Below are 17,002 nucleotides of genomic sequence, written 5' to 3'. Positions count from 1 at the left end.
AAACTGGAGCACCCGGAGGAAACCCACGCAGACATGGGGAGAACATGCAAACTCCACACAGGGAGGACCCAGGAAGCGAACCCGGGTCTCCTAACTGCGAGGCAACAAAGTCTAAGGACAGAATGAAAATGCAAACAGAACAAACCTGCTTCAATATGACTCATCTTTTAAACGAGTTGGATGCTTTAGATTGCATGGTATCTCTACTGGTTATACTGAAGCAATGCTTACTGTTTTGGACACTGATTTGTATCAATCAGGTTGTATCTTCTCTTCTACTTTTGACTTTTAGTATCTAATGCCTGGTTTCTCTGCAAATAAACATTAATTAGTAAAGTGTGAATAGTTCCTCAGTGAAACTTAGATATGCTTAGATATGCTCATGCAAGCTTGTTTGACTGATTTGTTATTTTTTTTTTAGTTCTTTCAAAGGTAGCAGTCTGGCCTTGTCGGAGTGTGTCTTTTATGTCTGAACGAGCCATCCTCATTCTTTTGGAATTGTGCGGCCCTTTCAGGGATAACAATGAGAGATTTGAAGGATTTAGGTGTCTCTCGAGTCCCTGCTAAGGTAATGAAACAGAGGTTGCCAGCCTCTATTGCTCTGTTTGACACTCAGTATTAAGATATTCAGGGGAAAAATAAGACGAACTGAACAATAGTTGACCAGTATGGTCCATAAATGATTTTGTGGATTTTCTTAGAAAAATAAAATTTTAATATTAGGAAATTGTGCACGAAATGAAACAACAGTAATAGGTAGCAAGCCACTAAACTAAATGAAATATTTTGTTAATAGGTGAAAATACTGTATCTTTTAATGCTGTTTGTAAAGAAAACCACTGTCTCCATTGAACTTCATGTTACTGAACTACAACAGCTTCCTTTTTTACAGATGCTTAATTTTCAGAAAAACTATACCACACTTTACCTGCCAAGCTTCCACTTTCTTAATGTCTGCACATGAGCCATTGATAAAGAGGCCCTTCCCAGGGGTGCACGTGAGGATATCCTGCAGAGCATGGGCAATAGAGTAGACTGCCACATACACGTTGTAGGAGATGCGTAAATGAGTGTAGTCAAGATATGGAGTCTCCACACTGGTAATATTCTCTTCTCCAGTGCAAGGTGCACGAAAACCTGCACTCACATTCCCACTCTGAGGGACTTCACTGTTACGCCGATTCATCAGCCCTGCGGTCTTATAATCTGAACTGTCACGCAAATAACAGCTGAACGTCTCTTCCCAAAACTCTCGTACAAATCCATTGTGTGGTGATTTTTTTGGATTCACCTGCTGTAGGAACTGTCGGAAGCCAGGGATTTGGCCAGCCCGTAATGCAAATCCAATTGTTCCCCCTACCACATGGAAGAACTCTTGTTTGGCGATGAGGGAAGAACTTGCCCATGCCTCACTTGCAAGCCAGATTCGGTCAGTGATGTTACGCCTTACAATTTCCTTGATTAATGGCTCCAGGTCTGGGCCACTGGAGAAAACTGCTATCACTTTGGCTGAGGAGTTCTTAATGCGGTCTACTGTCTCCTGTATGTACTTCTCGTCAGAATACTGGGAGATGAGGATGCTGAAGTCGATGCAGATATCCCTTTCCTGAACTTCTTGCTCAAACTTTTCAATGCCTGGGCGACCATAATCATCATCAGCTGCTACAGTGATTACCCAGTTCCAGTGAAAGTGATCCATGATGTCTGCCATGGCTGTTGCCTGATACTCATCGGTGGGTATGGTCCGAAGAAATGATTTGTATTGGTTCTTGTTGCTGAGAAGCCGACTTGAGGATGCATAGCTAACCTTTAAAGAGAGAAACAGGCAATTTAATTATCTTAATGAAATGAGTAAAGCGGGTGGTAATATGCTTATTTATCACATTTTATACTGGAAGGCTCAGAGTCACCTTGTGAGTGGCACCGCCAATGTGTCTGCAAGTGTACATACAGTTAGGTCCATAAATATTTGGACAGAGACAACATTTTTCTAATTTTGGTTCTGTACATTACCACAATGAATTTTAAATAAAAAACTTAAATGCAGTTGAAGTGCAGACTTTCAGCTTTAATTCAGTGGGGTGAACAAAACGATTACATAAAAATGTGAGGCAACTAAAGCAGGGGCTCAAAAGTAATTGGACAAATTAAATAAATGGAAATAAAATGTTAATTTCTAATACTTGGTTAAAAACCCTTTGCTGACAATGACTGCCTGAATTCTAGAACTCGTGGACATCACCAGATGCTGGGTTTCCTCCTTTTGAATGCTCTGCCAGGCCTTTACTGCAGTGGCTTTCAGTTGTCTGTTTGTTTGTGGGCCTTTCTGTCCAAAGTTTAGTCTTCAACAAGTGAAATGCATGCCCAATTGGGTTAAGATCAGGTGACTGACTTGGCCATTCAAGAATTTTCCACTTCTTTGCTTTAATAAACTCCTGGGTTGCTTTGGCTGTATGTTTTGGGTCATTGTCCATCTGTATCATGAAACGCCACCCAATCAATTTGACTGCATTTAGCTGGATTTGAGCAGACAGTATGTCTCTGAACACCTCAGAATTCATTCGACTGCTTCTGTTCTGTGTCACATCATCAATAAACACTAGTGTCCCAGTGCCACTGGCAGACATGCACGCCCAAGCCATCACACTGCCTCCACCGTGTTTTACAGATGATGTGGTATGCTTTGGATAATGAGCTGTTCCACGCCTTCTCCATACTTTTTTCTTGCCATCATCCTGGTAGAGGTTGATCTTGGTTTCATCTTTCCAAAGAATGTTTTTCCAGAACTGTGCTGGCTTTTTTAGATGTTCTTTAGCAAAATCCAATCTAGCCTTTCTATTCTTGAGGCTTATGAGTGGCTTGCACCCTCTGTATTTAGTTTCATTCATTCTTCTCTTTATGGTAGACTTGGATATCGATACGCCTACCCCCTGGAGAGTGTTGTTCACTTGGTTGGCTGTTGTGAAGGGGTTTCTCTTCACCATGGAAATGATTCTGCGATCATCCACCACTGTTGTCTTCCGTGGACGTCCAGGTCTTTTTGCGTTGCTGAGTTCACCAGTGCTTGCTTTCTTTCTCAGGATGTACCAAACTGTAGATTTTGCCACTAGTAATATTGTAGCAATTTCTTGGATGGGTTTTTTCTGTTTTCGCAGCTTAAGGATTGCTTCTTTCACCTGCATGGAGAGCTCCTTTGGCCGCACATTGTCTGTTCATAGCAAAATCTTCCACATGCAAGCACCACACCTCAAATCAACTCCAGGCCTTTTATCTGCTTAACTGATAATGACATAATGACGGACTTGCCCACACTTGCCCATGAAATAGCCTTTGAGTCAATTGTCCAATTACTTTTGAGCCCCTGAAATGAAGAGATTGTGTTAAAAAAATGCTTTAGTTGCCTCACATTTTTATGCAATTGTTTGGTTCAACCCACTGAATTAAAGCTGAAAGTCTGCACTTCAACTGCATCCGAGTTGTTTCATTTAAAAATCATTGTGGTAATGTACAGAACCAAAATTAGAAAAAAGTTGTCTCTATACAAATATTTATGGACCAAACTGTACAGTTTGTGCTGCTCATGAGACTGTCAATTAAATTTAAATGTCTAGCCAAGTTATTGGTGCAACAGTTGATGGCAACACACTTAAAGGAAGCTTTTCTGGCTTTTATTTCCTCTACCATAGGTTACCTGAGATACACTATGTGGACAAAGGTATTGGGACACACCTCTTAATTATTGAATGTAGATGTTTTAATCATACCCATTGCCATAGGTGTATAAACTTAGCCACCTAGCCATGCAGTCTCCATTTATGAGGGACATTCAAAAAGTCTCCATACTTTTATTTTTTCTTTGGAAACGGTGAAGGCGGGAGGACTAGTAATTGGTTGTGTCTGAGAGTGTCATGTGACTGAGAAATTTACATCGCAAAGGAATGTGACTATGTAGAAAAGTGATGTAATTTGTTTTTGAAAAACTTAATAGTGCAGAAACTTTTTGAATGTCCCTCGTACAAACATTTGTGAAACAAAATGGGTCATTCTGAAGAACTCGGTGACTTCAAGCAGGATACTGTGATAGGATGCCACCTTTGCAATAAGTTTATGAAACTTCATCCCCGCTGGATATTCCACGGTCAACTGTAAGAGGTATTATTGGAAAATGGAAGCATTTAGTAACAGCAGCAACTCAGCCACAAAGTGGATGACCATATAAAGTCTCAGAGCAGAGTCAACGATGGCTAAGGTGCATGGTGCATAAAAGCCACCAATGCTCTGCTGATTACATAGCTAAAGAGTTCCAAACTTCCACTGACATTAACGTAAGCACAAAAACTGTGCCAGGGGAGCTTCATGGAATAGGTTTCCATGGCTGAGCGGCTGCACACAAGCCTCACATTACCAAGGCCAAACATAGGATGGTGTGCTGGAAATGTGTTCTATCGAGTGACGAATCATGCTTCTCAGTATGGAAGTCAGATGGATGAGTCTGGGTTTGGCAGATGCCAGGAGAATGTTACCTGCCTGACTGCACTGTGCCAACTATGAAGTTTGGTGGAGGAGGGATAATGGTGTGGGCCGTGTTTGATCTAGGCCTCTTACTTCCAGTGAAGGGCAATCTTAATGCCTCAGCATACCAAGACATTTTGGACAACGCTATGATTCCAACTTTATAGAAACATATTGGGGAAGACCCTTTTTTCTATTCCTGCATGACTTTACCCCAGTGCACAAAGCAAGGTCCATAAAGACATAGTTGGATGAGTTTGATGTGGAAAAACTTGACTGGCCCAAACAGAATCCTGACATCAACCCCATTGAACGCCTTTGGAATGAACTGGAACGGATATTGCAAGTCAGGGCTTCTCATCCAACATCAGTGCCTTACCTCATAAATGGCTCCAAAATCCAAAACAGAAACACTTCAAGAAGATTGGAAGTTGTTATAGCTACAAAGGGGAGACCAACTCCATAATAAAGTCTATGTATTTGAATACAATGTCATTAACTTCCCTGTTGGTATAATGGTCTGGGTCCCAATACTTTTGTCCATATAGTCTATTATCAGGTTGGAGATCTTGGATATAATTCAGAAAGTGGGTGGATGCACTGATGGATTGATAAGTGTTTTGCATATATGCCTTCTAGATCCTAATGTTGCAACATATAATGGAGATACAAGTGAATTCTTGGTTCTATATACAAACTGTGCAGACCTAATTAGAGGCAGGTGAATATATTTGTGGCATTATGGTAAATGGGGGTGTAAATCATCTGTGATCATTCAGAGTTTTTTGTAGTCTCCTTGACAAAATTACAATGTCTTTAGTTGACTAGGATGTACCTTTGCCTGGGAATCAGGCATGTATTGAGAAAACAATGATTTTACCTGTGGTATGTAGAACAGTCCCAGCAAATTAGCCACAGCAGTAGAAATTCCTGATCCAGTCGCCCCCACTACTGCAATGGTGGATGGGATATGATCAGAGCAGTTACAGAACTCATCCAGGTTCAGAGAGTCAATCTTGTTTTGAGCCACGAAACTCAGCGTGGCCTCAAGTGCTTTAGACACAGTATTGCAGGTGTCAAATATTCTGTATCCTAGTGTGATGTTGGGCAAGAGGGTGCTACTGTTATTTATTTCTTCAATTGCAAATATCATTGCCTGTAGCCAGCGAAACCCACGGAAGTTATACCTACAGAAACACAAATTCACAAAGAAGAAAGGGCAAGGGTTAGTTATAGGACATGCATGTACATGTGCTTCAAGTACTCCTGCACTCATGATAACTTCTGTTGTCCCTTACTTTATTTCAATTTCCTTATTCTATCACTAGCACAATAGAAATTAACAATGAATGAAACTTTCCAATAAAACAAACATTTTAATACTTTAAGTAAAATATCGGGAGTGGTCTCCCCTAGACTTTTTCTCGTATACTCAGATATGGGGATGGATATTTGAGGAGTAAGCCGCAAGATAATGATTATATTGATGATTATATGATTATATTATGTACAATAAAGAACCATGAACAACAAATCAAATCAAATCTATACTAACAAAAGGCAAAGCCCTCACTGACTGACTAACTGACTGACTGACTGACTCATTCACTCACTCACTCACTCACTCATCACTAATTCTCCAACTTCCTGTGTAGGTAGAAGGCTGAAATTTGGCAGGCTCATTCCTTACAGCTTACTTACAAAAGTTAAGCAGGTTTCATTTCGAAATTCTACATGTAACGGTCATAACAGTCAACAATGTCTGCCACGTTGAACTTTTTTATTCATGGCCCCATCTTCACGAAATTTGGTAGGCGGCTTCCCGCGCTAACCGAAACCAATGTACGTGCACTTATTTCGGTGGTATGATGCCACTGTCGGCCGCCATATTGAACCTTACAATGGTCTTTGTTACTTATGGGCCCATCTTCAAGAAATTTGGTACGCGGGTTCCCAACGCTAACTGAATCCTACTTATGTACATATATATGTTCATAGCCTGCAGCTCGGTCACCGTGTGAGGCGGCGTTGGGTCCCCCATCTCAACGCCTCCCACGTTGTTGGCTGCCTGCCTATATAATATGCATATATCCGTCGCTCTGGTCTCTACATTCCCTTCCTTGCTTCACCACAGGATTCACGTCTCCCTGCTGATAACTACAGCCTTTTTATTTAATCCACGGCTTCTCCACTGTTTTATTGTTCGTTTATTACGATTATAGTTATTGTGTATGTATTTTTGACTTACTTTACATTGTTCAGGTACCCATTTCCTTTATTATTCTTACCGTACCCCCATTAACATGTCTATAGAGGTGATCACCATCGATCAAAGAACTGTCACTTACCGAGTGGTTTCCATTTGGCACCTACCTTTTCTTTTTTTACATATTGCACGGCCATATCAGGCTCACTCTTGATATCCGGATGAACATTGTGTCTTATGTATTGAATGACTGGAACAGGTTCAAGGTGTGGACTGATGACGGTGCAAGAGATAATTATACTACACAGGAGCACTATAAGAGTGAAATGCTTAAGCCCTTCACCTATGGTTCTGCATGGGAGTTGATGGCTTCCGCTGAATTGATCGGTTGTCGCTTTTAAGTGTACTGAAATGGCCAAATATTTTACACCTTTCGACAACCACCGATGCCTCCTAAACATCTTAGATTCACAGGTGACGATTTCAGTAGTGGACACTTTGATGTTTATGGATGTTTAAACTCTCAAAAGCTGGATGTGAAGTTATTGATGAAACCGGTTGTATGCTTACAACACTTGACAGTTGCCGAATGTCACTTCAACACAAGTCCTGCAAATACCGTCGTAATTGAAGCAATGCGTTGCATGCTCAAGAGTAAGCTCAGCGTACAGCTTGGTCAAATTACAACCAAAGTGCCGAACTCACAATGTGGTATACAAAGAGATCCTTAAATAATTATTGGCATATTTTCCCTCAGTTTAAAAAGGTTTAATTTTCTTCTTAATAAAAATTTTAAGGCAGTACTTCGCCGCTGCGAAGCGCGGGTATTTTGCTAGTTAATAATATACAGTGTCTCAGTGGAACTTTTTACAACCAAAAAGTTCGCCAAACTTTTGCCTCGGTTCACACCCACACACTCGGTATACGAACAAGCCAGTTTCCTTTTCAGTTTGTGCGCACCGATGATTTCCGCACGTGTTGCATTGTTCTCGGTCAGACGTGCGTGCTTGCATGTGCTTGCGTGCTTTTACTGTGAACTCTTTGTGCTCTATTCCATTTCCCTTCCTGTTCGTACTCGCCGATTACTGTATTTAAGCATGTGTTGAGCCGCTCCCTATTCATTGTTCTCAGTCAGACGTGCGTGCTTTACCTGTGATCTCTTTGTGCGCTACAGTATTTCGTGTGCTTTTGCAGTTAACCATGGCTTCTAAGCAAGTGAAGAGTGGTGAGAAGAAAGAAATTATTGAAAAGTTTGAGCGTGGCGTTCGTGTTACTGATCTTGCCGCCGAGTACAAGAAGTCAAAATCTACGATTTCGACTATTCTAAAGCAGAAAGAATCTATTAAAGCAGCTGATGTTGCAAAAGGAGTTACAGCATTAACCAGGCAGAGGCCTCAAGTGCTGGAAGAGGTGGAAAAACTGTTGCTAGTGTGGCTGAACGAGAAGCAACTTGCAGGGGATAGCGTAAGCAAGGTGATGTTATGCGAGAAAGCCAGGAAGATTCATTGCGATTTGCTGCAAAACTATCCTTCTACGAGTGCCAAAAGTGAGGAATTTAAAGCCAGTAGAGGATGGTTTGAAAAGTTTCGCAAAAGAAGTGGCATTCATAGTGTGGTAAGGCATGAAGTGGCTGCTAGTTCCGACGCTGAAGCTGTGAAAGAATTTGTGAAAAACTGATCACACTGATCCACCAGCTAAACAGCTGAAAACACCAGAAACCCAAGAAATCACAACAGAGAAAACACCTGAAGGAAAACATCCCTCCATCGCGGAGCTGAACTCTCCCTCAAAACTGTAACCTCCTCTCCACCCAGTTCCTCCTCACTTCATGCCAGAACTCGACTCATGCAAGGTTAGTTTTCTTGGTGGTTTATGGTTTTTGTATTACGGATTTTTCAAAAGTAAATTTTTCACTTCGTAGCGTGAATTGTTGCAATGTTACTTTTCTCTTTTTTCAAATGTTCCTTTTTTTCCCTATGCTTAAAACTCATTTTAAAAAAAGTGTTTACTGTACAGCGATCGGGTCATAAGGCTATAGCGCAAACTCTTGCAATGTTAGTTTTCTCTGTTGTTCAAGGTTTTCTCGGTGTTATTCAATGTTTTTACATTTAGTTTACTATTAGATGTGCATTCTATCGTATAACTAACTATATTTGTGTTTAAAAATCTTTAAAAAATATATATTTACATACAGTTCGTGCGGTCTGGAATGGATTAATTGTATTTACATACAATCCTATGGGGGAAATTGCTTCAGTTCCACTGTATTGAAGAATTATTATAAAAGTAAAGTTGAATAAATCAGACTCTACAGCTGCATGAGTAAAAGTTCTACTTCCGATTAGCGGAAATATCCCAAAAGTTGATAGAAATCTACGTCTTGTACCTAATACTTGTGTGCAAAATTTGGTTGACCTAAGTGAAAGCGTACTCAAGTTATGGTGTTTACACACACATGCACACACACACACACACACACACACACACACAGACAGACAGTCAGTCAGTCATTGTCCAACCCGCTATATCTTAACACAGGGTCACGGGGGTCTGCTGGAGCCAATCCCAGCCAACATAGTTTGCAAGGCAGGAACAAACCCAGGGCAGGGCACCAGCCAACCGCAGCACACACAAACATACAGATATAATTCCAGAAATGGTATTTTTCGACTCAGGAAAATCTTGAATTGGAATTTTTGGAGGATTCCAATACTTTCCCTATACTTCGTATACGAGAAAAACTGCCCTAAGTGGATGAATATCTTGGGATCTTCTTCATGAGTGATGGGAAAAGGGAATGTGAGATCAAAAAGTGGATTGGGGCGGCACTAGCTGTTCTGTGGTTGCTGTACCAGTTCGTGGTGATGAAGAGGGAGCGCAGTCTAAAGACAAAACTCTCAGTTTACTGGTCAATCTACTACACTGTCCTTGCCTAAGGTCATGAGCTGTGGGCAATGACTGAAAGAATGAGGTTGTGAGTACAAGCAGCGGAAATGTTGTTCATTCGCAGGTTGGCTGGGCTGACACTTCATGATGGGGTGAGAAGCTGATCAATTTGGGAGAGCCAAAGAGTAGAGTCGCTGCTCCTCCAGACTGAAAAAAATAGTTGTGGTGGTTATGGCATGCGTAAGGTCCCCTCCCAGAGCTGTCCTACTGGGCAGAGACCCTTAGGCAGACCCTGGACACATTGAAAGGATTATACTGTATGTCTCAGCTGACTTCAGATTGCCTGGGGATTTGCCAAGAAAACCAGGAATCTGTAGTTGTGGACATATAAATACAAAGTAATATAAATCATATAATCAGATAACCACACTAACTTTACAAACTTGATGATGTTCTTAATTTGCCACTGGACAGTCATAGCTAATGATGTATTCTTTTGGACTGCCACATAATAAAAAATGTTCATCTTTCAGTGCATTATATAAACCTTTACATTTATTCATGACTAGTTATCCCCTGCAGCTCCACCCATGTAGTAGTGAAACAGTAAAAACTTAAAAAATCCATAAACAAACAAGTACCGCTAGCTAAGCGGAGGCAAGGTACACTCCAAAATGCAGAAGTACACTGACTCGAACGGAGGCTGGCATGTGAGTGAGAACTGCTCTGCCCTGCTTCCTACCCCCATCGGCCTGCAGCCTCTGTCTCGGATGAGTGCGAATATTTCGCTCCTGCAAGCGAACTATGATTCTTAGTGTGATGAGAGAAGTCACAAAATCAAATTACAGAAAAAAAATCGATTTAAATCAATAAAGTAGTTCTCTCATTTGCTAAGCAGAGGTAAGGTACACACCCCAAGGCAGGCACATGAGTGAGAAGAGGTCCGCCTCACTCCTCTTGGCCCGCAGCCTCTTTCTCTCAGATTCATGCAAATAAATCGGTACTGCAAGTGAACTATGATACATAGTGCAATGAGAGAAGTCACAAAATCAACTGGAATGTTCAAGCAAATTATAGAAAAAAAACTGATCTAAATCTGTTAAGTAATCTATCTATACTAATAAAAGGCAAAGCCCTCACTCACTCACTCACTCACTCACTGACTCATCACTAATTCTCCAACTTCCCGTGTGGGTGGAAGGCTGAAATTTGGCAGGTTCATTCCTTACAGCTTCCTTACAAAAGTTGGGCAGGTTTTATATCGAAATTCTACGCGTAATGGTCATAACTGGAAGCAGTTTTTCTCCATTTACTGTAATGGAGATGAGCTTCAACGCCGTGGGGGCGGAGTTTCGTGTGACATCATCACGCAGTACATAGAAAACCAGGAAGACCTCAAAAAAGCGCTGAAGAAAACATGCATTATATAATTGAGAAGGCAGCGAAACAATAAGAAGCGAGCGAGTGACATATACAACCATATTGATGAGTTCTGCTACTTCGGAAACAAAGCACGATGTAAACCTACACTTTAAATTAAGTTCATAGACAGGCTGCCGCTGGCGTTTGTAATTTAGTGCCTGCCCATATAAGGCCGTCCGTCAGCGGCAATCCAATAGCAAACTGCCACGGGTAAATATTCACGGGTGAAGGACTGTGCTTATGGAGAGGAAGATGAGATGGTCAGGGTGGTGTTTGACACAAACTCAGCGAAACTGCGAGAGAAAGTTTTAAGTGCCAGGACTAAGGTAACATTAAATACAGCCATGGACATAGCACGAGATGGCACCAGCACAGCTGGGAACCTTCGATGCATGTACACCGAGTGGCTCACGTGAACTGACGCAGTGCACAGATAAAAGCAACAGTTCCAAAGAGCTGAACAAAACCGAATTACACAATTGAAAAGGCAGCAAAAAATATGAAGCGTCTCATACATACAAGCATATTCATAAATCCAACTACTGCGGAAACAAAGCACACGTTGGAAAAAGTCAATGTCCCGCTAAAGGAAGACAGTGTAAAAAAAACCCGTGCATGCAGTGTGTCAGGTCTCAGATAAAGAAGAAGGCGAGCTGTTTATTGATGCAGTAAGAAACGAATCGATGAATGAAACCTGTCATCTTTACAGCGATTGACAAACACGGAATGTAACTTGAACACAACACATCCTACAAATACGAACCTGATTGAAAGCAATAATGATAATCAAATCCTTGATGACAGTAACACTCACAAAACAAATACTGTATATTGACAGTCATGTTACGTTATTTTTAAAATGTTCCCTTTTCTTTTTCTAGCTTTTTTAACACACTACTTCTCCGCTGCGATACGCGGGTATATATATATATGTATATATATATAACCCGATCTACATACTCGAATAATGGATACTTTATTCGCCATCAATGATTGTTTTGGTAAAGCCATACTCAGTGTATTCATTAGATGAACGGTAAAAAAGTAAGAGCGAGGGAGGATGACTTATTGAGGCATGCAGGCTGTAGTGCGCGTCAACTCTATCTGAATTGCGATCACATTTGAAAAAATATATCTTTTCAAGTTCTATTTAGTCCATATGTGTCAAACTCAAGGGCCGGGGCCACATCCGCCCGGCGTAATTATATCCGCCCGAGATCATTTTATATACTGTATTATTGTTATTAAAGCCGGGTATATGAAGCGCTGGTAACACAATAAACTACAGATCCCATAATGCAGCGCTTCAGCTGCCTTGCCGAACACTTACCGCGTTAATCAAGTCTACCTTATGATGCTGCAAGTTATTGCGAAGCTAGCTCACACGATGCTGAAGAGAAAAGTTGATTCTGAAAATAGAGCCTTTAAAAACCGATGGGAGGCTGAGTATATGTTTACTGAACCCGTGTGTCTCATTTGTGGAGCTAATGTGGCTGTAATTACAGAATTTAATCTAAGACGGCACTATAAAACAAAACATCAGGGTAACCTGAAAGACCTGAATGCAATGCAGAAGATACAGAAAGCAGAAGAATTAAATAAGAATCTGACACTTCAGCGGACGTTTTTACCCGTGCACAATCACAAAGTGATTTCAATTGAGCTGCTTTTATGGGAGACACAACCACTTGCCCCACTTTCCCTGTTGCCAAGTAATGTTAAACCAAGTCGTCACTACGGTGTTCCCAAATCGCACTTTGCTGATAAACTGAGCGCACTGAGTTTGCACGGCGCTTTGGTGACTTTGAAGAACAAAAAGTCCGTCTACATGCGGCTCGAACCTTGTGCATGTTTGGTAGCACATATCTGTGTGAGAAGCTCTTCTCAGTGATAAAGACTAACAAAACAGCACACAGGAGTCGCCTCACTGATGAGCACCTGCAATCCATCCTGAGAATCTCCACAACACAGAACCTCACACCAAACAGAAACGAACCTGTTGCCAAAAAAAGATGCCAGGCGTCCAGCTCTAAAATGACATATGAGCAAAGACAACTGAATGATTTGATTTGTTATTGCTGAAAGGAACACATTTTATTTATATTTCCAGGTTTTGTTATGCAGCATGTTCATATTTGAATTTGTATAATTTTGACAGGATATATTTTTATGGAGAGCAAAATCTTTTGGGATATTTAAAATCTAAGTTTATTTTTTATAAAATATAAAATTACATAAGAGTAAAGAAATTTGAATGTTTGTTCTTTTAATGTTTACTTTATTTCTAACTTGTATAATTTAGACAGGATATATTTTTATGGAGAGCAAAATATTGTAAGTTGTTTAAGGTTTGAGTTGATTTATTCAGGAATAATATTCCTGTCTGTTTTTACCATTCCTACCAAAGATATTTCTGTCGACTAAATAAAAATTCCTTCTATTTAAAATTTAAATAGAACTTGAACAAATAGATAGTTCATAATATCCACGCAGACTTGCGTAAGAGCGGGTGTCATCCGTTTTAACAAACAGCGTATTGCACTGATCTGAAATAGCTGTGTGTGTATATATGTAGATATGTATGTATATGTATATATATGTTTATATATGTGTGTGTGTATGTATATATATATATATGTATTTGTGTGTATATATATGTGTATATGTATAGATATGTATATATATATGTTTGTGTGTGTGTGTAAATATATATATATATATTTATATATATATATATATTTATATATATATATATATATATATATATATATATATATATATATATGCAACACTCATCACTCACAACAGTGACAAAACAATTACATTGACAATCATGTTACGTTATTTTCAAAATGTTTCCTTTTCTTTTTCATTGCTTCTTTAACACACTACTTCTCCGCTGCGAAGCGCAGGTATTTTGCTAGTTCTCTAATGAAAAGCAGACAGACAGACAGACAGACGTTGGATTTTATATATATAGAGATTAACGCGTACAATGCATTAATACTGTGACCACCTACTCGGGGTAGGTTATTGCCTTAAGCCTATTGCTACTGCGAATATTATCTTAGAATTCATGTGACGCAGGCAATGGCAGGTCTCCTGCAATCTCACCATTTCAAGTATAGCTCTTAATGGAATACTGTGCCACCTTCTTGTTTTAACCAAGGAAAAATCAATGCTTTTAATTTTGAAAAGTTTGAAAGTGTGTGTCCTAAGATCTGAAATTGATTTTAATTATACTTGAAGTTTAAAAATTGATTTTAACTATACTAAAACGCAAGTTAATGTTGAGCTAATTAGATCAAGACAAAAGTCAGGAGAGGGTCATAAGGATACCAAATTGTTTATATACTGTAAGCATCTAGCTAATGATCTCCAGTCAACTGCCCCTTTCCTTTTACCTCAAGCTTAACATTACAGTTTGGGATTTTTGTATTTTATTACAATGATAAATGTTGTGCTGCATGCAGTGGGCATTTTTAATAGTAGCAGAAACACTTGGTTTTAACCAATATTTAAAGTCAAGTCAAATATTTAAATTAAGTCAGCTATAAGTTTGGTGAAGAGAATTGTTCAGAAATTGAGTTGCGTTCCATAATGTATAGCTGCCACATCCATTTAGATCAAAAATATGTTAGTGATATGAGCAAACATTTATGAGCAGCAAAATTTAAAGGAAAGTTCAAAAGTATAGTAAAACAAAGCAAGGGGTCAGTAATACAAAATAGATCAGGTTACAAAGCAGAATTTAAGGATTAAAGCTAAACTGCAAATCAAAAATGAACAGAAGTAAAAAGCAGAATTTTCCTTTAGAAATTAATTCCTCAAGAACTATAATGTTTCTTGCTAAGTTTCTCATTATTTAAGTAAAAAGTTCCGACACAACCATCTTTTATAACATGGGTGCAATAACATTCTGTCTACCACGCAGCATCATAGTGACTAGATAAAAAACAGAAATGGTGGTCCCCTCGAAAACAAACCGACAAACAAACAGAGCCCATTCAATAGAAATTCTATTCAGGCGTGTTAGCGAGTCTAAAAACAGACTGAATCTGCTTGTGCTACAGAGACTTCTACTGTGCTGTATTCAAGGCCAAAAGTGAAAATGAGACGTCAAGAGTGATATGATTCTGTTTGCTTTAATATTTCCTGATCGTCTGTTTCAGATTCCATTATTATTGTCTTTAGTTAGTAATAAGGGGCGGCACGGTGGTGCAGTGGGTAGCACTGCTGCCTCACAGTTAGGAGACCCAGGTTCACTTCCCAGGTCCTCCCTGCATGGAGTTTGCATGTTCTCCCCGTGTCTCTGTGGGTTTCCTCCAGGTACTCCGGTTTCCTCCCACACTCCAAAGACATGCAGGTTAGGTGCATTGGTAATCCTAAATTGTCCCTAGTGTGTGCTTGGTGTGTGTGTGCCCCCTGCGTTGGCTGGGATTGGCTCAAGCAGACCCCCGTGACCCTGTAGTTAGGATATAGCAGGTTGGATAATGGATGGATGGATAGTTAGTAATAAAAATACAGTAAGTATGGTGTTTCTGTCACAATTTTTGTTTAATAATGGATGCCACCATATTGAGTTGCCATTGGTATAACATAGTTTCTACAGAGCACATCTCCAGGAATACTGTAATTAATGCAGTCAACATGACAATATTAAAGCAGCGCATCTGACACTTAGTTTTTTCAAGTGTGTGGATATCCTCAAAAAACAATATGTCATACATGTAGGTTTAACTCTTGTACTTTAAAATAACTCTTTCTGTTTGTTTTGTCTCTTTACTACAATTCTTTGATTAGTGTTTCAATAGTGATGAATGATATGAGCAATCTCTGGTTTTGACTTTGGCTTCAGTTTCTGTTTCCTCTTACAGTCATCCCCATTTCTCAATCTGCTTTTCTTAGGGAAAGGTGTAACAAAGAGGAGTGAGACTGCATTTTCATCAGATCCACACTGCTAAGCATAGCCAATTTTATTATCTTTACTAACATAATGCAAAACCATTGCCAACAGAATTGGTTGCAAAATAAAAAGCTCTTGTCACAACTGTTCTAATGTTTAAGAAGGCTGGGATCAATCTTAGACAAGTTGCCAGTCAATTTTATGACACCTTTGTATGCATACCAGCACTAACAACAAGCTAGTTCTGAACTGACAATTAACCTATAATAAGAGACTTTAGGATACGTAAGGACACTTGAGTACCTAAAGAAATTCAAAGAAGGATGATCATCCAGTCTCCATACAGACAGTATCTAAATTGAGAATTACCACAGTTCTGTCCCACTGAGAAATAATGAATTCCATATTGCTGTAACGTGTAATGTATGTTTTCATATATTTGTCTAAAATCGGCTTTAAGGAGTTGTCATTTAAACCTCTTTTTAATTTGCATTTCTTTTAATTTTTCTATGAGATCATAGTAAGATAGCTCTGTCAGACAGGAATCTGCATGGCTTCTCTTATTTTCATGCCGGTGTTCTCCTGGTGATAATTACAATTCTTACATTCTTCCCTTTTCCAAGTACATTCTGTTAGGTTAACTTGAGGTCTCTATTGGACTTTTATTAATGTGCTGGGGGATATTTTTGAGCATACCCCAAGAACTTTTGATCTATTCAGGGTCAGCTCCTGACTTGTTCCAGTGCTGCTGGGACAGGTTACCTGCAATTCAGTAACGCAAGAGTCAGAAAATGAATGGCTGGATCCATCTTAGCTGCTTAATCATGAACTCCTAATGAGTACTGAAAGAAGAGGTTAATTTCAGTTTTTTGAATGTAGAGGTTTGACTTTAGTATTAACATCATGGAACATCACTAACATTTGTAGTAATAACATGCATTACATTTGTCATTCCAAAAGATGAGGCATCACAAACATTTGTAGTAATGCATTTTATTACTACAGTACAATACTTTGTGATGCGCCATCTGTTGGAATGACTAATATAATAAATGTTATTACTACATGCA

The 17,002-nt window shown here is 39.5% G+C and overlaps 1 protein-coding gene across 1 annotated transcript in view; it reads right to left on the bottom strand.

Annotated features, from left to right (window-relative positions):
• casr (calcium-sensing receptor) overlaps nucleotides 1–17,002 on the bottom strand; it is a 100,295-nt gene that overhangs the window by 18,601 nt on the left and 64,692 nt on the right. Inside the window, exons 4-5 of the mRNA XM_039746243.1 lie at nucleotides 5,393–5,699; nucleotides 929–1,807 (exon numbers count right to left, since the gene is read on the bottom strand). Of these exons, the coding sequence (XP_039602177.1) occupies nucleotides 929–1,807; nucleotides 5,393–5,699 (1,186 nt within the window). The remainder of the gene's footprint in view (nucleotides 1–928; nucleotides 1,808–5,392; nucleotides 5,700–17,002) is intronic.

Source organism: Polypterus senegalus, chromosome 2 (assembly GCF_016835505.1).
Source record: "Polypterus senegalus isolate Bchr_013 chromosome 2, ASM1683550v1, whole genome shotgun sequence".
NCBI classification, from domain to species: domain Eukaryota; kingdom Metazoa; phylum Chordata; class Cladistia; order Polypteriformes; family Polypteridae; genus Polypterus; species Polypterus senegalus.
This window is presented reverse-complemented; position numbering and strand designations above follow the sequence as displayed.